The sequence below is a fragment of the Neovison vison genome, chromosome 14, assembly GCF_020171115.1.
Source record: "Neovison vison isolate M4711 chromosome 14, ASM_NN_V1, whole genome shotgun sequence".
NCBI classification, from domain to species: Eukaryota; Metazoa; Chordata; class Mammalia; order Carnivora; family Mustelidae; genus Neogale; species Neogale vison.
In genome coordinates, this window is record NC_058104.1 from 15,279,616 (window position 1) to 15,301,887 (window position 22,272).

Sequence of the window (22,272 nt, forward strand, 5' to 3'; positions counted from 1 at the left end):
ATTTGGGCTTCAACACTGCAGTTCTTGTGGTTGAGGTCCCAGATCTTACCGACCTCTGGTGGTCAGCAGGTAAGTGTCCTGGTGACCAGGGCGGCCATATGCCTGCGCACTGGTGCTTCCCTGTGGGCCGAGCACAGCCGATCCGGCTCTTCTCTTGGCTGGCGCATTCAGAAGTTGAAACCAGGATGGCTCGAGTGAGAAGACTTCTTTGAGTGGGAGGTCATACCCTCTGGCCTTCCCAAAGGCATTTTGGAGACGGCGCTGGCATTGTTTGCTTTTCTTCTTAGCTTACAATCGCAGGGCTCGGAGAAGTCCGTGTTTCTGGAAGATAACATTTTTCTGGTGTTGTCGAGGCTCCAAGTCAAGTAGCCAGGAGACACCTTGTTATCACACCGCTCCATGCTGGCCCAGGCCTCCTTACTGGAGCAGCACCTGCCGTTCCCACCGCTGTAGGGAGCCTTCCTCATCAGAGACAATGCTTGTTTTGTCCCCAACCAGATGGCTGCAGTGTGACAGCATTTACTCTGTGGGCCTGTAATCCCGACTGGGTTGTGGTTCACATTCTTCCTTGTGTGTTTTCAGGCCACGGGGAGGAGAGATTCAGAAAGAGAGTGTATACCCTCACACGAGACAGTGGGAAAACCCCACTGAAAGCTTCAGAGGCTAACTGGCTGTGAAATGCCATGATGGAAAAAAATGCAATAATGACAACAAAAACACTTTGCTGTTTTGAAATAATTTTCAATTCATAAGAAGTTGCAAAAATGGACAAAAGTCTTAGGTGTTTTCACTCAGTTCTTCCCAGGGGCTACCATCTTGCAGCGCTCTAGTCCACGATCATGACCAGGAGGACATTGACTTTGGTGCCGTCCACAGACCTTGCTCTGATTCGACCGGTCGCACATGGAGGCATGTGCGTGTGTGCGTGTGTGTGTGTGTGTGTGTGCGTGTGTGTGCAGGTGGTTCTGTACAGTTTTAGCGCACGTGTACATTCCTATAACCAACACAATTAAGGTATAGAAATGTGCCAGCACCACAAAGCTTCCCCGTGCTCGCCTTCAATACCCACACCCGACTCCCACCCCCATCCCTGACCCCTGACAACCACTGATCTGTTCTCTGTCCTATAGTTTTGCTCTTTCCAGAATGTTCTCTAAACTGAACTCTACAGAATCTAATCCTGGTGGTTGGCTTTTTACACTCAGCATGGCTCCCTCAAGATCGGTCCAAGTTGCTGTGTGTACCAAGTTCATTCCTTTTGATTTTTGCACAGAGATCTATGATACGGCTTCATCACACTCTGTTCCCCCTTGGCCCATGGGAGGACATCTGGGTTGTTTCATTTGGGGTTTTTTACCAATAAAATTTCTATCAGCATTTGTGTATGGATGTTCGTGTGAAAATAAAGGTTCATCTCCGTGGGATAAATGGCTCAGAATGCAATTGTGGGGTCTTAGGATACATGCATGTTAATGAACTTTTTTGGTCATTCATTCCAGTTGTATGATATTTCCTCTTTAAAAAGTTTGATTGACTTTTAATCCTCCCACCCGGCCTCCAGTGGAAGAAAAGTTTCTGTTTTAACCTTGATGACCATGACTGTGGCACCAAAGGGAGTGGTTGGGTTCTACAAGAACGACAGGTTATCCAGAAAACTTGTTGAAAGTTTTGCCTCATGATCAGACTCAGGGTTCACACTGATGGGAATCAACAAAAATGCTGGAGGGTCCGACCCAACCCAGGGACAACAGTAAGGCTGAGCGGGGGGAGAGTCAGACCCAGGCATGCCGAAGTGTTTATGAGTGACCGGCCACCTCCAGTTCTTCGGGCTGCCTGGAGAGAAATAGAGCCGGGGAAGTGGCTCAGAGTCGTGTTACAATCCCGCTTCCTCCAGTGGAGAGGGACAGGTCCAGGGGACTCCTAGGGAAGGAAAATGGTGCTTTAGTGTATGTCAAGTGCCCTTCCTTGGACCTGCCAACACTGTCTAGGAGGGCAGGGGATTGAAGCACCCTAGCACAGCTCCAGAAAGGAAGGGGGCTGGGCAGACAAGCACACCATAGACAACATCTCATGGGGATTCACACTTAGGGTTCCTTCAAGTTGGGGAAATGAATGAGGTCTTTGTGGCCCTTGAGTTGGCCCGTGAAAGATGTTTGGGACATCGGGAAGCAGGAAGAAGCAGCAGTAGGAAGAAGTACCCAAACAGAAGCAGGGAGGCTTGGGGCCCACGGAGGGAAATGTACGTATGGGATCCCACGTGCAGGAACTGGTGGGTGGACCGGAGAGATTCCCCGTCAGGTTCAGAGAGCCCTAAAGGGTCCCAGGATAGGGAGGAAGAGTGCGCGCAGGTGAGTCTTCGACCTTCGCTAGCCCTGCTCCGCCACCTCAGAGAAGAGGGAAGCCCGGGCTGCTGGAGCTGCCCAGCCTGGGATGGAGACCGGCGAGCGTGGAGGTGGGACAGGGAGCAGTGGAGCGAGGGGGCCCGGGGGCTGGAGGTGGTGCTCAGGAGGGCTGCCCAAGGCCATGTTCACCACTGTTCCTCCAAGAGCAGTGTTCAAGCTTTGACCTTATTTTATTGGGGAAAAAATGAGCCGGGCCCGTGACAGGGGTGTCTGTAGATCACTTTAGCTTGAGTTCTGGTTCGCTTGCATTTTGGCCTCAGGCCGTGTTACAGGGTCTGGAAAGGTCTGTGACCAAGACCAGCCCCAGATCTAGACCAGACCTTTGCTTGCTCTCGCCCTTAGGGCAAGAAGGCTGCCTTCAGAGGGTGGGTCCTGGCTGATGCTCCTGATTGCCTGCTTTTCTTTTTTTTTTTTTTTAATCCTTTATTTATTTATTTATTTTAGTTTTAATTAATTTTTTAAATTTATTTTTTATTTATTTTCAGCATAACAGTCAGTATTCATTGTTTTTGCTCCACACCCAGTGCTCCATGCAGTCCGTGCCCTCTATAATACCCACCGCTTCCCACCCACCCCCCACCCCCTCAAAACCCTCAGATTGTTTTTCAGAGTCCATCGTCTCTCATGGTTCCTAACACCCGAGGGAGGGCAGTCAGCTGCCTGGCCTCAAGGGGGTCTGCTAAGCAACGCCCCCTAGCGGGATGTCCGGGAATGCGGGAGGGTTTGGTACAAAGAACGGGTGTCCTGTGGCAGCTCAGGACCAGGTGTGTCTCTGCCTCCCCAGGTGCCCCCGACCCAGTGTAAGTGCTCCCAGGTGCTCCTGGCCCTGGGGCGCCCTCTCTTCTGAGTTCTATCCACTGTCACCCTCTTTCCGCATCAGAACATTCCAGCCCCGTGCAGCTGTCGCGTCTTGTGCGGCGCCGTTCCTGCCCCCTCCGTTACGCCTGCTCAGGGCCTGTGCGTCCCGCAGATGGTGTCCTGGGGCAGCGGAGACACAGTAGGTTCTGGGGGGCTTTGGGGACCCTAAGACGAGCTGCTCTCCACAGAGCGCTTGCGGGCCACCTAACGGGCCGACGGGGGTCGTTTGCTGTGAGCACGCATGAGCAGCCCCCTTGACCCGGGAGACTCCAGGGCTCCGAGCACAGAGTCCCCAAAGGCCAGAGAAGGGTGGGTTGGCCAGATGCCTGCTCTCTCGTTATGCCGCTCCTGGCTGCCACCAGTGTTGAAAGAAAACTGGAGGCGACCGAACGCCAAGACCTGACCCCGTTCTCTCCAGGGCTTCCGTCTCTCATGCTCTGCTCTGCTCCCCCCACCCCTGCCCTTAATGACCGTGACTTTTGCTATTTCGAGGAAAATTTTGCCGGCTTCAGAGCATGCAGAATCAATATCGCAGTAAATAAGAAACATAATGAAAGAAAAACACACTCCAGCCTGTAGACAAATTTTATCGCTTAAATTCCCATGTTATTATTAGAATCAGCTGCGACTGCCAGACTTGCCACGGCCTGTTGTTGGGGGCAGGATCGGGGGTGCTCTTCTGTTTGGGGCAGCTGCTTGGAGGCACCACCTCTGGGCTCGCTGAGTTTCCCTGTTGCTCTGGGCTACTTGTAGGGTTTTTTTGTTTTTTCTTTAAAGGTGAAATTTAAATGGGGGAAGCAGAGGAGGGGACCTTCTTAACAAAGGAATTGGAAGCAGGGATGGCTTTCCTTTTCAAAGCGCCTCTCATGAATGCACAGCTCTGTGTGATATATTTAGTTTAACACTTTGGTATATTTTGTGCCTTACATCTCTTTTCTTGCTTCTTTTCCTCTTTTGCTTTCTTTAGTCCTTGCTTTGATCTCGCTGTGGACTAGCCTTTAAAACGCTTTCACACACAGCAAAAACATCTCTTTTTAATCTCCCCCATTCTTCCTGAAGTTTTCTGCTCCCGCCTCTTTTTTTTTTCTTCCCCTCTTTGCTCCAATAGTCAGAAAATGCATTATTTAAGTCACAAAGCTGAGCGTTGCTCGGAGAATAAAATATGCATTATTGCTGCCCTCTGTATTATTTCAACCTGCATTTTAACATGCTCACTTCCTCTCTGCGGATGTTTGCAGGGGCTGGGATTTCAGAGACAGGCAGGGTCTTGCAGTGGCGTGGGGACCGTGGCTCATGTGTCACTCCTGTCCCTTCGGAGTCTGGTGGGACTGTCTGGAGATGCTCCATGTTCAGCAGAGTCTTCTCTGTGCCTCCAGCCTTGGGAGCCTCCCCAGCAGCCCAGGGGCTTGTTCTCTGGGGAGGACCGACCGCCATCCACATCCAGGTGCCTACAGAGGCAGGTGCGCGCCTGCAGGCAGAGTGGGGGCGCCTCAGAGTTACCGAGGGGGCCGGTTCCGGGGCAGACCGAGTCAGGCCCCTTCTTCCGTGTGCAAGGTGCACTCCCTGCTTGAGCAGACCAGTGACTTCAGGTCTCACAGCTCAGCACCCACAGGGACCAGAGGCGGAGTGCCGGGGGGATAGCCCGTGTCGCTTACAGACTGTGGCTTGCGGCAGGGACCTTACTCTCGGCGCCGCAGTTTGCTCCTCCGTAACGTGGGGATAGCAGCGCCCCTACCCACGTGTCGTCTCAAGGGTAAAAAGTTGACAGACCACAAGCAGCAGGTATGTGGCTTCGCGCCAACACGTACGAAGTGTTAAAGCAAAAATACAAAACAGATGCCCGAGAACACAAAAGCCGTGCAATGTTAGACGTTGGCAGATGAGGTCACTTTGTCACTGACTGCGAAAGGGGAGCTGATCTGGACAGCGTTGGGGAGCATTGGACGGTCAGCAGACGGTCTTAGCAGTTTTGGCATCGAGGTGCTTCGTTATAGACACAGGTGAGCCTCGTATGTGAAGTGTTCGCAAAGTCATGATTATTAGCAAAAAGGAACTTGCAGCCAAAGGAACTTCCACAAAGTCAAGCTCACCAGGGCGCACTCACGGTCAAGCTGAGAAAACTCGTGCATTGGGACCTCGCGCGTCTGCATCCCCGCTGACCGTGCATTCACCCACTGTTTACCCTGAAGCCTGTGGGTTTTTGGAAAATTTATGAATAAGAGATTTTCTTTTTTTAAGATGGGGAGGGGGGTAGGGCGGTCAAGCTGGGCGTGGGGCAGGGTTGAGAGGGAGGCAGAGAGAAAATCCCAAGCAGGCAGCACACACAGTGCAGACCGTGACGGGGCCTGACCTCACGACCCTGAGATCATGACCTGTGCCCACATCAAGAGTTGGACACTTCACTGGTTGAGCCACCCAGGGGCCCCAAGAGACTTCCTTTTTCTTAAAGAGGATCCTGCACATCGTACAGACTCTCTGTTCTACAGAACCCAGTTTGTTTCTGGAACTTCCTGTCTCCATTGGACAGATGAGAAACCACCTGCTGCACAAGCAGATGACTAGGATACGTGACCAGGTTTCTCTAACCACCCCCTTTTTTAGATTTTTGAAGATAATTTTTAAACATGCACTGTTGGTTTTTGTAGGGCCACTTTCATGTATTTAGCTGGTTAGCTGTTTCAGGCCCAAAGATACTTGCAGGCGTACCCGAAAAGCCAAGTTTGAAGTCCATATTCTGTGTTCTTTCTGTGGTACCATAGGTGATTTTTACGTTAAATCTCATTAAAAAAGACCCTGCGGAAATGTAGGGCTAGTCACGACAAGTAACTCTGCTAAAACCCCATGTTGAAGACCGTGATTTTTCTGCTGAGTGATCTTAAAGACCCCCGGCGCCGTGAGCTGGGGGTTTTCATGAGGGACGGAGGGAAGGCTGGTGTTGGGGGGGCCTGGGAGTCTGACATGGAATCGAGGGCTGATCCTCTCCCCAGAGACCAGACCCCCCTTCAGGGAGCCTGGAATTGCTGTGGGAACAACCTTCCGGTCGACTAAATGACCAGAATGAGGGTCAGAAAAGCAAACTGACGGCAAAACACAAAATCAGATCTTCAGGGAGGCCTCGGTGTTCAAATTCACACTCAGAACGGTTCCTCACCTCCTTCCCCAGCTTCAAGTTAACCCAGGCTTGTGGACCACACGGTCACCCGCTGTGCGATCCCATTTATATGAAATACGCAGAAGAGGCAGGTTCTTGGAGACGGAACAGGGATCTGTGGTCACCAGAGGCTGAGGTGGGGGTCAGAAGTGGAGAGTGACTGCTTAACAGATGCAGGGTTTACGTTTGGTGTGACGGAAAGTTCTAGAACTAGATAAGGGGATGGTTGCCCCACATCGTGAATGCACAGAATGCCACTGAACCGTACACTTAAGAATAATACAACGGTCAATCTCTTGGCATGTGTATTCATTGCACTGCAAACAGTGAAAAGGAATCCAGCAGTGCTTTCCAGAAGCTTTGGGTCTGTGCGAGAATTGTCTGGAGTGACCACAACCCTCTACTAACGCCAGCTGAAGTAGAAACTCTTGCAGTGTGCCCGGGACGCTGGATTCGCACAGGCCCCCAGGTAATTCCCAGGAAGGCACCGCACTCTGAGAAACGCTGCATCTGAGGCAGGCAGCGTTTGCTTTTTGCTTTTAACTGGAACACGCCGTATGTGCCCTTTTCTCGTCCCAGCTGTCACAACCCGTGCATCCCCAGCTAGCGGCGTGTCCAAAGCCCAGCCACTGCCGGCAGGGAGAGGTAGTGGTGGTGAGTGGCCGGGGTGACGGCGGCACTGAGGGGGCAGAAGTGATGTTGGTGGAGTCGCAGCACTAAGGGCAATAACGAGGAGCCGGGGGGTGAGAGCAGAAGCCCGAACCTGTGCGGTCCTGGGCAGGGGGCGGACCCAATGGCCATGTTGCTCTGTGCAGGGCTGACCAGCGATGGGGACCCAGTCTGGGAATTGGCAAGACAGACCCTCGCCGAGTAGACTGAGATCAGCCTCAAGGAGTTCCATCTCTCCGAGGAGGCAGGAGGAGAAGGTTCACGTAGTGGGAAAAGCAGAGACGGGCTGTGACCCGCTGGGATGGGGAGCATCTGCTCCGTGAGGAGGAGCCCCGTTCCACGCCCAGGGGCTGGGTCACGGAGAGGGCGTTGTGGAGGTGGTCGCCGCTGGGCCCGACCGCTCCGAGTGGGCTCTCCAGGCCAGCAGCCACAGCCCCTCGGAACTTGTTAGAAATGCGAGTTCTCTCCGCACCCCGGACCTACCAGGGATCCTGATGCGCGTCCACCTGTGAGAAGCACTCCTCCATGGGAGCTCACACTGTCCCGAGTCGCCGTTCCTGGAGCGAGAACTAGAACGTTCAGGAGGCCTCGTCCTCAAGGCACAGCAACCACGTGAGGGTTGAGAGGTACAGACGTGACTCAGCCCTGGACAGCGTGGCCACGTCTGAGGTCACGGCGTGTGGCACCAAGGCTCATGGCTGGCTCCAGAGCAGGTACAGATGAGTTCTCAAGGCCAGCGCTTGCCTCTGAGCGGGGCTTAGACGCCGGACCGGACCGCGGCTTTATTCTCGAATATCCCTGCAAGCGCAGGCTCTAGGTGTGATTCTGTAATAACGATTCTGCCGTAGTTCCCAGTCTCCGAAACCTTCTTGCCAGGATGTGCTCCTTAAGCCTGGGTGACAGGTGTCTCTTATCGCTACGGAGAAGCTGCGTCTCTCTTCTGGTCCCTACTGAATGCAGGTGGCTTTTGTTTCCTTCCTCTCAACCTCCCCAAATGCTATTTACCGAAACCTTAAGAAACACAGAGATTCCCAAATGACGCTGGGCCAATTTACTATTAGATTTTATCACATTGGAAGGTAAATGCTTATTTTTGCCGACATGAGTTTTGGTTGGTTTTTTTTTTTTTCCTCTGAGTTTGCTGGTGAGAAAAATCATACGTAAATTGTTTTTCATACTGTTGTTGTAATGTCTGAGCATGGTTTCCTCTGTTAAGGATGATGAAGGGTCTCAGGTGGCGGGGGGGGGGGCATTTCTTACCACGGTCCGGTTGGGAACGGGCTTGTGGGCCTTGTTTTTACATGGTTAATTCTTAGGCTCTCTTGCTTTAAGGAAATTTCCAGATCTCAACACCCCAGTGCCTCAGACTGTTAAAACTGCGCTCCACCAGGATTACTCGTTTCTGGAAGTCTCCGGAGCTTTCCGACTCACCCACTTCTCTTGATGCGAACCTATCCCTGCGGGGCACAGCTGCTTCCAGAAGGGAATTCCTTGTTCTCTCTGGTCCCATCAGGCCCCTGCTTGTTGACTGGATCTGTGGGCCGTTCTCAGGTCTCCGTGTGTCTCATGCATTCGATGTTGGGTCGCGCTCTGAGGGTAGGGACTGCGTCCGTTTCAGCCGTGCACGCATCTGTATGTATCTGTGACATGAAGGCACATGGCCTCCTTTGGAAGCTCTACCCGTGACAGGCTCTGCCCCTACGACACTGCTTCTAGCCAGCCTTGTTCCCGGCTCTTCTTCCTGCCTCGGGAACGCACGTGTGTCCCCAGGTGCCGTCCCGAGTCTGCGCTCCATCCCTAGAGTCTCCAGGCTCTTTCACAGCGTCCTCTCTCACCACTGTGTTCCCAGTACCATGTGCCTCTGTCCTCACCTCAGGGTCCCTGGTTGGTTCAGCAGTCTGCCTGGTGTCCGCCGGCATCTCATTGTCCCCGGGTGGACTCAGCAATGTGTTCTCCTACTTCTCTCCTTTTTCTCTTTTCTGGTTCATGACCTCTTCCCAGACTCCCAAACACGACTGGTTTTGTCGCCTGAGAAGACCCAGTTCTGTGCTTGTGCATTTTGCTGTGAGTTTATGTATCTGGGGACATTGAGAATGCGTGTCCGGAAGCTGCCATCCAGTGACCGGACAGAGTGCCCTTGGGCGCCCCATCACCCAGCAGCGAAAGGGTGACAGTGTCTGTGGTGCCTGGAGTAGAGCTCAGCGCTCAGCACTCAGGATACTCTCCCTGCACTCATGGAGAGTCCCCAGATTCCTACCGCCACGCGCCGATCCTAGCGAACGGGCAGGTTTCCCACCACGCGATTCCGTGGGTGAGGTGCCCGTGCGCGGTCCCGGCACGTCCCTTCATCCCCTGCCCGCCCGCCCGGCATTCATGAGGAAAAGCTAAGACCCGAGCAGGCCTGGCCTGCCCCACGCTCTTGGTCAGAACTCTTGTTACGAGAAGTGGACTGAAGACGGGAAAAATCCCGCCAACATTCAGTCGGTAGAGGTTTCTAGAAGCTCAACACCCCTTGTATTTGGTTATCCTTCTCTCATGGTGAGTGAAAAACAGAGGGTCCCCACAGCGTGGCCTCACCCCTCGCCAGCGCTGGGATGATGGCAAGTACTGGAGAGACCAGTTGGTGACGTCACCAAGCACGATAACTTCTCCAGGCTGTGTAGTGTGCCCGGCATGCGCCAAGAAAGCCCTGTGTGTTCAGTGGTTCTCAGTGTGGTTCCCCATACTCTAGCATGGACACTGCCCCCCACCCCAGGTCTTGTTAGAAACACAGACACACAGGCCTCACCCCCAACCTTCTGAAAATGGGACTGTGGGGGAGGGACCGGGCAGTTTGTTTCAGGGCCCTCCCCCCGGTGGTGCTAATGCGCCCCCAGTTTGACAGCCACTGTTCTAGCATTCAGGCCTGTTCCCTCCTGGGGGCGGCTTCCTCGGGCTCCCTGGTCTGCTCTGAAGTCTCTGTCCACGTGCTCCACAGCTCTGCAGACGGGAAGCTCAGGGTTGAGCCTTCACACTGTGACAGCGACCGTTCTCGACATTCCCTCACAGGGACTCATGCCGTCCCCACCACATCGCTACGGGGCCCATGCTGTGATGATCGTCCCCTTCCGCGGAGGAGGAAATTGAGGCCTGAACTGATTGGGTAAAACTCCCAGGGCCACTCAGGAGATTGGTGGCAGCTCTGGGTTCCGAATCCCAGGCGGCCCGACTCCAGTGTTGAGAAACCCAAGCACATGCTACTTCTTGTTAGAGGGTCATGCCCCTGCCCCACCCAGATTCCCACTTTTTCCCCTTCCCAAACAAATACCCCCTCCCGGTGTTCGTTTGCTTGGCCGCCATAACCGAGGACCACAGACTGGGCGGCTTGACCAGCAGTTATGGAGGCTGGACGTCCAAAACCAAGGTGTGCGCAGGGTCGGTGTCTCCTGAGTCTCCCCCGCAGCCTGCAGAGAACCACCTTCTCTTCGTGGGCGGCCCCCGGTGCCTCCGAATCTCTTCTTAAAAGACCACCAGTCACGCTGGATTCGGGCCACACTAACAAATTAATCACCTCCTTCAAGTCTGTCTCTGCAGATAGGATCGCATCCTGAGGACCTGGGGTGGGTAGATTCTGGGGAGTGCACAGTGTGGTTCCCACACCCTCAGCATGTGAGGTTCCCTCTCCGTCACCATGTGGGCATTTGATAGGAACCGCCCCATGTCTCCGTGCCACGGAGACTCCCCCCTCCCACCAGCTGCACGCCCCGGCCTCTGCAGTTCTTCCCGGGTCCCATGGCAGCATCATTCCCCGGGACGACACCCGTGAGCTAGAGAGCTCAGCCTCTACCTAGGCTCACATCTATGGCTTTAATTCCCCAAAGCTGCTGTGTATAACCAGGAAGTGAGGGTTCTGCACGACATCTGTAAATACAGCCTCTTTGGGTTTCTCTCGAACGGCGTCCGAGGTAGGAGTGTCTCTTGAAGGGTGGCTTGTGGCTGCTTGTGTGCTCCCCAGCCCACAGTGATCCGTAGCAGCGTCTCCAAGGCCGGATCCTCGCGGTGTGCAGATCTGTGAGTCCCCTCCCCTCCCCCTCCATCTGGCGATTCTCATGTACAGAAAGGGGTCAGCTGTCCTGTCTATGGGTTAGACATATTTGGTGCGTGTCTTAGCCCTTCCATTACTCAGTGTGTGACCTCAGGAAGGTCAGCTCCCCCAAGACTGTTTCTTCATTTGCAAAGTGGGATGAATCCAGGTAATTAATGGAATCAATCTAGCTCCCTCCTAGTTGCTGTTCGGATTAAATTGGATCATAGAAATAACACACTGTATACCACCCGCTTGTTGCAGAAGGGAGGCTGCTGGATCTCTGGTAGGGCAGCACTAATGCTACGAGGCAAAGATTCCTTTGTTACACTGAGGCCACAGCAGCAATCTTGTTAGCTGTGCATCTGGTGCGTGACTGTGGGACTGGACCACCCAGGACACGTACTCTAAGAACCAGTGTATGCGCTGATGGGGAAACGTGTTTAGAAGTTGAATAACAGGACCCAGGGGACGGTGGGAGGGCAGAAATGCTGGCCTAGAAAGGAGGAAAGGCCACAAAGAGAAGCCACCTCAGAAGGCATCTGCTGGCCTGGAGCGGTCAGAACGCTAAAGCTGATGTGGCTTCTGTCCCGCTGATGGCTTGGGCGTGGGACGAGCACCGCCGTTCGGCGTTGGCGTGTCGGCGCTGTCTCCCGACGCGCGTGCTCGGCCAGTTGTCTCCTCTACTAACATCACCAGCATGTCCACTTCGCTGCCTCTCGAGCTCCCTGCGGGTCCGCTGGCATCGCAGTGGGTCGGACGCACGGGCGACATGACGTGTTCATGGACCTTCTCGCATGTTATCCTTTGCAGAGGAGCTGAAGGCCCCCCTGGAGGAGTACGTGCACAAACGCTACCCCGGGCTGGTGAAGGTGGTGCGCAACCCGAAGAGAGAGGGCCTGATCCGCGCTCGCATCGAGGGCTGGAAGGTGGCCACGGGCCAGGTCACTGGCTTCTTTGATGCCCACGTGGAGTTCACCGCTGGCTGGTAGGTCACAAGCTGGACCCCGGGGGCACCGAGACCCGCAGGAATGTGGTCAGGAGGAATTAGAATCTGGGAGGTGGAACCTTGCCTGTTTCCCCTGGGGCTGCCAGAACAATGGAGAAGGACTGGTTGTTAGTCTGGGACAAAACGGGGAAGCAGGGGCAAATGTGCCGCCTCCTCTGTTCTTCCTTGTTGTGGATATCACTGTCCCCACCATCATGCAAATGCCCTGCAAAAACGTTAGGTTAATTGCCAGAACTCAAGATAATCCTTGCTAAGGGGACAAGACAGCCATATGTGTTCTCTTCTCCCACTGGCGTGTTCCCTTGTCCGAGGATGGTTGAGTGCTGTTTGGAGGAAAGAGATCCATTTCTAATGCTGCCTACTCAGGGAAAGCCTCCTGGAACCCATGGCACTATCTGTGACATTTGTAGGAAGGGGAGGGTTCATCTCTACAGATGTGGCCCCCAGGGGTTTCCCACGTGGTGAAAAGATCGATCTGGGAGAAATGGGGGGTGGGGAGCCCCAGGGAGAGGAGGCGGCTTGGGAAGCAAGACTAGCAAAGCATCAGAATGCCCAGATCCCTCAGTGAGCGCTGACAGTGCGTTCGGACTTGCCAGCGGAGAGCCGTCGTGTGACTGCTGCTGACTGACCACCGGCGACAGAGCAGCGTCGAGGTTGAATAGCCTGTGCTCGGTTTGTTGAATTACTGAGAAGCAGAGTTTTCATCTCACAAATCATGTTTGTAACGTGTCCGCTCACTGGCACCATCTTGAATGCACGTTGCTCACGGCACCAGATTGGAAGAGCCACCGTCACGTCACCGCTGACACATTAAGTCGTTGCTTCTCCTTCATGTGCAACAGACTTTAGAATCTCTTTAATGGCCGGATCAGAGAATGGCTACCCGCGCGAGCCCACGAAGACTGGAAACGGGTCAGGGCTGACCCTGCCTCTTCCAGGTGCACACAGGTAGCTGGTGTCATCTGAGACACTAGTTTCCCTCCTGGTGTTTCTGCCGCCCTGAGACCTGGTGACACTCGGCTGTATGCTCGCCCCCCGACCTCCCCCACGCTTCGGAGTTGTTTGTATCTCATAAGCAGTTCTCAGACTGTGGTCCCCAGACCAGCAGCAGCATCTGGGAACTTGTTCGAGAAGCAGATCCTTGGGCTCCCCCAAGGCCTCTGAAATCAGAAGCTGTAGGGGTGGGTGCAGCGATCTACTTTAAGCAGCCCTCCAGGTGACGCTGATGCGCACTCAGGGCTGAGAACCGTTGAGCTGGAAGCCACCCCAGCAGACGAACTCAGATGTTCCATTGGAGCTTTTGGCCTTTCTCGCCACATCCTTGCCTCCCTGCTTCTTTTCTGTCAGAACTGGTGGCTCTGCCCACATCTCTTTTCACTTGATTCTTCCCTCCCCGTATGTCACTCATCCAGTCAGCCTCTGGCTCTCATCAACCTCTAGCTCTGCCTGGTTTTCCCTTCTATTTCGAACGTCTGCCCTTTCCCCTTGGCCTTGACCCCACTCCCCCACCTCACACCTTGTACCTAAACTTCCACAGTGGCTGCCTGAGTCATCCTTTCGACAAATACTTCCTGGGTGCCTACCACGGTCCCAGATGCTGTCCTGGGCCAGGGGTGGGGTGACCAACTCTTCCGGTCTGCCTAGCGCTGAGGGATTTCCCCAAATGCAGGACTTGCAGCGGTAGAAGGCCTAGGCAAGCTGGGACAGTTGGTCACTCAGCTGGGGTTCAGAATCGGGCAGGACTTGCTCTCTGCCCTCAAGTAGCCCGTGGTCTACCTGGTCTCTGTGCCAGCCTTAGCCCATCACACTCCGTTTCCACATGTCTCTCGGAGTGACCTGTAGTCCCTGGTGGTTCCTCACTACAAGGTAGACACTGTGTCTCAGCTTTCACTGGGTTATGCTGCTCTCGTAATTTCCAACCTCAGTGATTTCTGGCGACAAAGATTTTCATCTTATCTGGGAGCCGGTCAGCCACTGCTTCTCCGTCTGGAGCTCTTCTGCACACATGTTCTGCATTCTGAGACCTCAAGGAGGGTTTTGTTTTGTTTTTTCCTGTAACTTAAAGTACCTTGCTAAAGTCGACAGAATTGGTCATAGCAATTTTTAAAACTGGTGTTAGTTTTGCAATTATTAGCCTAAATGTAGTACAGAGAAACCAGGACATTTGAGTTCAGTTGCTTGGAGTCTGCAGCTTAAAAGCAGCTTAACTTTGTACAGGTTAACATGTGGTCACTTAGTAAAGTCCTTCTGAGACTCTTTCCTTTTTGTTTAAAGAGTTGGAATTTGTTCTGTCTTCCTGGAAGGGAGCACTGACATTTAACAGCCTTTAGGCTGTCGTCCTGTGTACATAAAATGGAAATCTGGCCATAAGAGGCCATGTGGGAAAGGAGTCGTGATGCATTTTATTTTATATGCCAGTGTACTTGATAATGAAGGGAGCAGAGATTTGATTCAGGACTCGTGGACACTTGTACTGAAATGCCTTACGCTGTTAACCATGAGGTCTGAAACTGCTCGGGGCCGGGCGGGGGAGGGTGGGTCGGACCGTGTAAGTCTACCCTGGTCACGGGCTAATGAACAGTGTGAAGACAGCCACTTCGAGAAAACCCAAATTAAAAAAAAAGAAAGAAAGCAAAAACCAGTCTGTAGACGAACAATCTGATCATTGCTAAAGTGAGGCTGTTTTCCCCTATTGATTCGATGCAGTCCTGTTCGCGGCCCCGATGGGCTACAGTTCTCCCAGTGTTTCAGATCCACGTGTGTTAGCTACGGGCTGTGGGCCTGGGGAACGCCAGAGAGTCGTGCCGTTACCTAAGAATGCGAGTAGGTGGCGGGTGTTTCTCAGACAGAGCAGTCAGTGCCCGCGAGGAGGGGGAGCGAGTGAGCACGGCAGGTCCCCCAGAGGTGGTCCGCGAGTCTCTGGGCCTCGGAGGCTGCGTCCCGGCTCGGATCTTCCCCTGAAGATGCCGGCGGATGGCAGCGCGCGGGCCCGGACGGCAGCGCGCGGGCCGTTTAAAAGTGACAAACAGCTCAGTATCGAAATGGGACACACGTGTCCTGTCTCTCGGTCTGAAGCAACGGGAAGCAGAGCTCTGCCGGGGACGGCCCGTTATTGTGGCTCTGCGGGTTTCTGCTTGGATGCGACGCCGTCTCTTCCGCTCAGACCCCGTTGTCCAGAGCAGGTCCCAGATGACGGGTTGCGGGAGGGAGGGCGCCGCGCTGTGGGAAGCACGGCCGGCCGCCCCGTGGAAGGTAGGGTGTGCCCGGGGTGGGCTGTGAGTAACTGGGAGCAGGTGCAGCTTTGCCCGCACACTGGGAGGTCACCCCGCAGCATCAGAAGCGTGTGTGGAACAAAGCCACCTTGCCCCCGAGCTCAGAAGCCCAGCACAGTGGCAGGGGACTGATTGCTTCTCTGCAGCCACCAGACTGGCCCGGGGACCCTGGTCCCATCAAGGACACGGTGGAGCTTATGGGCAGGGCGCGAAGCCAGGCCATCCAGGTCAGAAACCCCGGCTCTGCCACCGGCTGGCTGTGTGGCCTGGGGCAAGCCACGTAACCTCATTTGTCCAATGCTGATCATACTGTCTACCTCCCGGAACCTTTGTGAGGTTTCTATGAGTTGCCCTGGCTCCTGTGGGATGCCTCGAATGGTGCCTGGTGTGTAGTAACTGGCCCATAGCTATCCACTGCCATTAGCTCGTGCGGAAAAACAGTGTGTGTTCTAACAGTGGCAAAGGCAAGGTATAGTCTGGGTGTCCTGATGAGATGGAGAAGATGGTCCAAGAGCTGAGAGGAAGGGGCAGAGCCTTCCTACCAGGAGAAACCAAGGAAGGCTTCCTGGGAGAGGTGGCACTTGATCTGGTAAGACTCCATAGGTAACTAGACTTCCTGCCAGTGGCCAAGGGCGTTCCTCCCGGGAGGAGAACCGCAGGAGCAGGTGCTTGGAGGGGTGAAGCTCTGAAGCGTGTCTTGAAGCCCCGGCGAGTCCCACTTGGCTTCAGTCTGAGTGGTGCGTGCAAAAGCACTGGGGGCAGTAAATGGCCCAGGGTATGTTTTATTGCTCGTTTTAAATAGAAAGATGAGATGAGCCAACAGGTAATTCAATAGCTGGAAACAAAAAGAGATAGGAAGCAGGCCGAGCGTTCTCATTATTCTCCAAGTAATGCAGAGGAACGGTATTTTCACTTGACGCTTTTCCAAAGCCGAGCGCTGTTCTAAGCAGGGAGATTAATGCCCTGGCTTGCGAGAGCCATCTTTGTCTTCTCGGATCTGTGAAACAGCCCTTGCCGACGTCTGCCTGAGAGACACACACTGGTGGGGGAGCCTGACCACCCGCTTTCTCCTGAGTGGGCGGGGCTGCACCTTGAACCCCGAGCCAGGTCCCCGCCCGTCTCCCGCTGCAGCCCTGAGGGGCCGGGCTGGCTGGGAGGCAGGACTCTGCCTGCCTTTGCATTTAATTAGTTCTCTCCTGCCACTGCTAACCAATTCAATTAGATCCCTTTTAAGAAATCAATTAAATAATCAATTAAAACAACTGAAACAGTCACACACACCGAGAAGCTAGTGAGATGCTTATTAAAACCAGGCCATCAAGGGCAGAAGTGACCCATTTTGGGAGAGAAAACTCAGCTCCTGCAGAAGAAACAAGAGATGTCAACCAGTGCCAGAGGGGAAATGGCAGAACTGGGAAGCCTGAGTGCGGTGTGCCCGGTGAACCGCTTGGAGTCCGGCGCGCTGGCCTCGGCCTGTGCTGTCAGCACAACACACAGGCCTGGGGCATTCGTGGGAGAGGCCCTCATGTTCTGAATTCTTGCTCCGGGTCTCTCAGGCCCAGGGGCCAGGGCGTGGGCCACACGGCACCGCCCCCCAGAGCGCGCTCCCAGGGGCACGGTCCACTCCGGGCAGGTCGCTCATATGCCTCAGGTTCCACCTGAGCCTCAGCCCACCCAGGGCCGCTGCCTTCACTGTAGATCACTTCTGTGCATTCCACGTGGGGTGGGGGTCCGTGCCAGTGGGGGGGTGGGCGTGCCACCGGAGCGAGACTTTACTTCTCCTCCCCTGTGTTTCAGGGCCGAGCCGGTGCTGTCCCGAATCCAGGAGAACCGGAAGCGGGTGATCCTTCCGTCCATCGACAACATCAAGCAGGACACGTTTGAGGTGCAGCGGTACGAGAACTCGGCCCACGGCTACAGCTGGGAGCTGTGGTGCATGTACATCAGCCCCCCGAAAGACTGGTGGGACGCCGGGGACCCGTCTCTCCCCATCAGGTCGGTGCAGCCAGCTCTGGAGGCTGTGGGTCCCCAGATGCCAGGGACGCGGGAACCGGAGGGAGGGCGTGTAGGAGGGGCCACCCGGGGTGGCCAGCAGTGGCAGAAGCCACTTTGGGACTTGACGGTGTCTTACTGTCAGGGCTTTCTTGTCTTGAGCTAAAGGTTTCAGGTGTAGCTGATCAGACGGTGATACGGAAAGATGGAAGTGTCGGGAATGTCCGCCACCTCTCGTCCTTCCTCTGTCTGATGGTCTGTGTTCAAGGGCTTGGCCTGGGACGTTTGCGGTCATTTGTGGTCATTCCCGTGGCTGTTTCATACCTGCAACCGTCTCTCCCCTTTTTGTGATGTGGGAACATGGAGAAAACCGTATTTTTGTGACACTGGAGGGCCTTGGTGCAGCCCTGTCTGACTCTCGCCCATGTCCCACCCTGGTGCCCACGGAGATGAGGGCATCGGTACCGCAGAGCGCGCCAGCCGGGAAGCTCTCCGTAAGGGGTGTTGAGTACAGTGGGCTGATGCTGACGCCGTACTCCCACGGCTGCTGTGACAAATCACTACCGGCATGGTGGCTGGAAACCACGCAGATGTCCTCGCTCCGTTCCGCAGGTCAGAGGGCCGGAGTGAGCTTTCCGGAGCTAATGGTGTGCTCAGCGGAGGGCTTTCTTCTGGAGGCTGGCGGGGAGAATCCCTTCCCATGCCTTTTCCAGCTTCTGGAAGTCCTCGTTCCTGGGTTTGTGGCTCCATCATTTCCCTCCTTCCTGCTGTTCCTTCATCACACGCCCTTCTCCTCCCTCCGAAGTTCTTGCCTCCGAGCGATGCGCCCTTGTGATGACATTGACGGTCCATGTGCATAAGCGAAGGTAATTCTCTAGCCCACAAAAAAACCTCATCTGCAAAGTCCTTTTTCCCACGTAAGGTAACGTTTACAGGTTCCGGAGATTAGGATGTGGATTTTTTGGAGGGGGGGAGGCGTTGTTCAGCCACAGAAGCTGTTTCTCACCATGAGACCTGAGTCATTCGGTACTTCTGTGAGTTTTGCTGAAGGGCCCAAGTGGCTTCAGACCTTCAGGGTTTTGTCTTCAGTTAGGACAGGTGGGAGACGCTTTCCTACCTTGGCTTGGTTTTCAGGCAGCGTCTGTTGATCTAAAGGAGGGGGGCAAGAAGGAGTTGTGGGCTAGGGTGAGGACTTTCGACAGGTAGTTCTCAAATTCATAATTGTCACGTGTTAAATAACAAAGTTGCCTCGTGTTCTCTTATTTTCCTGCCCAAACTGAGGGCTGAGGACCTAATCGCTTTAGAGTAGGGCTGTCCTGGGCAGATATGTGCAACAAGGAAGGCGATGTTTTGGACCTATAACTTCCTGCACCAGAGAGGGCCTGTGGCTCAGTTTCCATCCCAGTCTCGATGTTCAGGGCCGTGCTGCAGGGCCACACTCCTGGCTCCTTGCCAATACTTATGTACACTCATCAGTAGGGTGTCACCTGGGAGCAAAGCACGACCTTCGGGGAATTTGGGTTTAATGGTGGGCTGCCCCTCACATCCATTAGGGTGGCACTGTCCAACAAACAAGCAGAGAGGAACAGGTGTTGGCAGGATGGAGAAATCGGAACCCTTGAGCACTGCTTATAGAAATACCAAATCAAGCGGCACGATAGTTCCTCAGGAATTTCTAAAAAACAGAATTACCATGTGATCCAGCAGTGTCCCATCTGGGTACGGACCCAAAAGAGTCGAAAGCAGGCTCTCAGAGAGAGAGCTGCACTCCCGTGTTCCTGGCAGCACTAATTCACAACAGCTAGAGGGTGCAGGTGACCCAAGCGTCCACGACGGATGGAAGGGGGATAAAACGTGGGGTGTACATGCAACGGAATATCACTCAGCCCTAAAAACGGTAGGAGGTTCCCACATACGCTACAGCATGGGTGAACCTTGGGGACGTCACACTGAATGAAATAAACCAGTTGCCAAAGCCAAATCCTGTGTGGTTCCACTCCTATGAGGTACCGAGCACGGCCAGACTTACAGAGACGGAGGATCGGTGGTCGTCAGGTGCTGGGAGAAGAGAGGCGTGGGGCGTGTTACCCGACAGTGCCGAGTTTCGGTGTTGCAAGATGGAAAGCGTTGTGGGGTCGGCTGCAGAACAACATGGAGGAACTCAACACTGCTGAGCTGAACACACATGGTACTTCCTCCCTGACCTCCGGCCGGCACGGATACGGGGACGGGGCTGACGCGGTGCTCCCCCAGAGGCGAAGCAGTGGGAGCAGTGCCGTGCCGTCGGGTGCCCAGAAAACCGCTGTTCCTGCATATGACAGGCACCAGGCGAAAATGGGGCTTGTATTTTGTGAATTATGGTAATATTAGCAGACGATTGATGCGCGCTCTACAAAGACTCAAGAAAACAGAGCTGTGATCGTGAGTCATCAATACTGCCTGTATCTCTGACGCACAAAACAGAATCAAATACCAGCGATCTCTTCTTAATGTATCACAACTGACGAAATGCGTAGTTTGTTAATGGCGGGTGGAGCTGTTGTTGTAGGACAGAGGTTTATGGCCCTTCTGATGGTGCCGTGCAGATACACTAGGATTTCTTGAATGTGAGGATGTGGTCATTTCTGCTCCCCCACGGTGATCCTAACACTTCAGGAGCAATGGTTTTATTTTGGGGAAGGGTGGGGTGGGGAGCGTATTTCACAATCCACATGGCACGCGGCTGGATGAGGCCGTGGACGCCGAGTCTTCCAAGGTGACAACATAATACAGGAGATTTTGCATTAAGAAAATTTATATCCTTAAAAAAGAGGAAAATGTGTACCTTTTCTGTTTTACTTCTTTCCCTTTTCTTCCTCTATAGGTACTTTTTCTCCTGCCTGGTAAATGGTTTATTTCCACGGTTTTCCATTTGTTCTCTGCCCTTCTTTGTCTCCAGCAGAGCCGCTAGAGCAGAGAGTGGGCGGGTGCCGTGAAGGAGAGCAGAGTCTGGGTATGGGGGTGGGGTGCGGGGGCTGAAGAGTGCATTGCCCCCCCAAGAAGGCAGCTGCTCCCAGCCCCAGGGGACTGTGCTAGCCTGGAGGCAGGGACCCAGGGCTGGCCTTTGCTGGGTCCTCAGACTTTGAAGAGAACACACAAATCCAGATCATTCCACGAAGTCTCCTGATTTCTAAATATTGGCCCCCAAAACCCTCTTTTTCGACGCTGTGCAGGAGACCTGTGTCATTCCCAGGATAGCCATATCCCTGCTTCTCACACTGGGAGCCTGGGCACCTGCGCTGTGTGGCATGACCGTGGGACTGGGGGGTTTGGGGAAGCGTTACTCGGAGCTGCAGGAGAAGCATACTTAGGCTTTCTGGAGCTTGAGTTGAGCCTTACGAGGTCCCCGTGGCCTCCACTATGTGTCACTGCCCTCTGCTGCCGGGACTCTTCAGGGAAGGACTGAGGGCCTGTCCAGCTCTCACCTTGCAGAGCAGGGTCTCACGTCTTTGTTTAAGCCCTGATTTTTCTCCGGAGTGACACTGTGTCCAGGGTCACATCGGTAATGTTTCTGAGTCAAGGACCTCTTGCCTAAGCTAATGAAGGCATAGATCATATCGACCCTGAACTTGTCTGATCGGACAGAACTTTTCATATAATTTCATAAAGTTCGTGAGGCCCGAATGATTCACAGGGCTCCTGTTACGAACCAGTGCTGCGTTCCTACTTGCCTCTCCCAGTCGGAGAGCCTCTCTCTACCGTCTTTATCGCCCACCAGACCGCAGACCTATGAAGCCAGGAGTGTGGCTGGGTCACGGCTGCAGACCCCCTGCTCACCTACTACCCAGCACTCAGTCGTCTGCTGAGAATCTTTAGTGAATGACCGAATGGGTGAGTGACAGTTGAGGCTCTGAAGAGCCGTCTGCCCTAGCAATTAGAGAGAGTGACAGTGCCCAGAGGCCCTTTAGAGAAAGACAAGGAGAGCCTGGATATTTTTGGGGTGGAGGGAGCCTTCGTAAGGGATACTGACAGGTCTTGGTGAATGATCAGAGATGTATGAGGACAGTCGGGGAGTAAGAGATTTAAATACGGGAAGACCCGGAACACCACTCGGTTTAAGGGATCAGCCCCTCATGGCCTTGCTGAAACTGTTTTAAGGGAGCATTTGGGTCCGAAGCCAGCTGGCAGTGTGCGGAGGGTCGGGTGGAGCATGAAGACCTTGGGAAAGCGAGTGAGGGGTTTGGGGCAGCCTGGACTCAGTGGGGGGAGGGTGGAAGCTGCGGAGGAGGGTAAGGAGAGATCAGGTGATGTGATTTTAGGAATGGCAGAAACTGAGCGTGCACCCCAGGGCGCTGAGTGAGCAGAACTTCTGGGTGTAATGGTCAAACCCTTCTGTCTTGGTTTCCTCCTCCTCAGTGCCGTGAGCCTTCTCCTGCCCTGATGGAAACCCAGTAGACCTCGTGACGTTTCTTATCACTCTTGGGTTAGGCAAGTCCTGGGGCCACTTACGTCACACATCAGACTCAGTCCACTATGGAAATTGTCCCATCTCCTGTCATCATAAAAACTTGAACCTCCTTGAATTTAAGAATGCTTCAGGGCACCTGGGTGGCTCAGTCGGTTAGGCGTCCGACGCCTGATCTCAGCTCAAGTCTTGATCTTAGGGTGGTGAGTTCAAGCCCTGTACTGGGCTCCGTGCCGAATAAGATGTCCTCCTGTCCCTCGCTGACCCTTTGCAGTAGGGGATTGGCCTGTTGCTCACTCCTCTGTCCCGCGGGAGGTACGGAGGAAAGATCTTCCCGTTGCCCAGTGTAGGGCCGGGCAATCTGAGCCTCGATCCTGCTTTATCAAGGCGGCAGGGACTCTCCTTCCTTGGG

The 22,272-nt window shown here is 54.2% G+C and overlaps 1 protein-coding gene across 2 annotated transcripts in view; it reads left to right on the forward strand.

The window, feature by feature from the left end:
- Positions 1–22,272, forward strand: part of GALNT17 (polypeptide N-acetylgalactosaminyltransferase 17) — a 418,110-nt gene that overhangs the window by 205,434 nt on the left and 190,404 nt on the right. For both annotated transcript variants that reach the window (XM_044233871.1, XM_044233872.1), the window contains 2 exons: positions 11,957–12,131; positions 17,222–17,419. In XM_044233871.1, the coding sequence (XP_044089806.1) occupies positions 11,957–12,131; positions 17,222–17,419 (373 nt within the window). The remainder of the gene's footprint in view (positions 1–11,956; positions 12,132–17,221; positions 17,420–22,272) is intronic.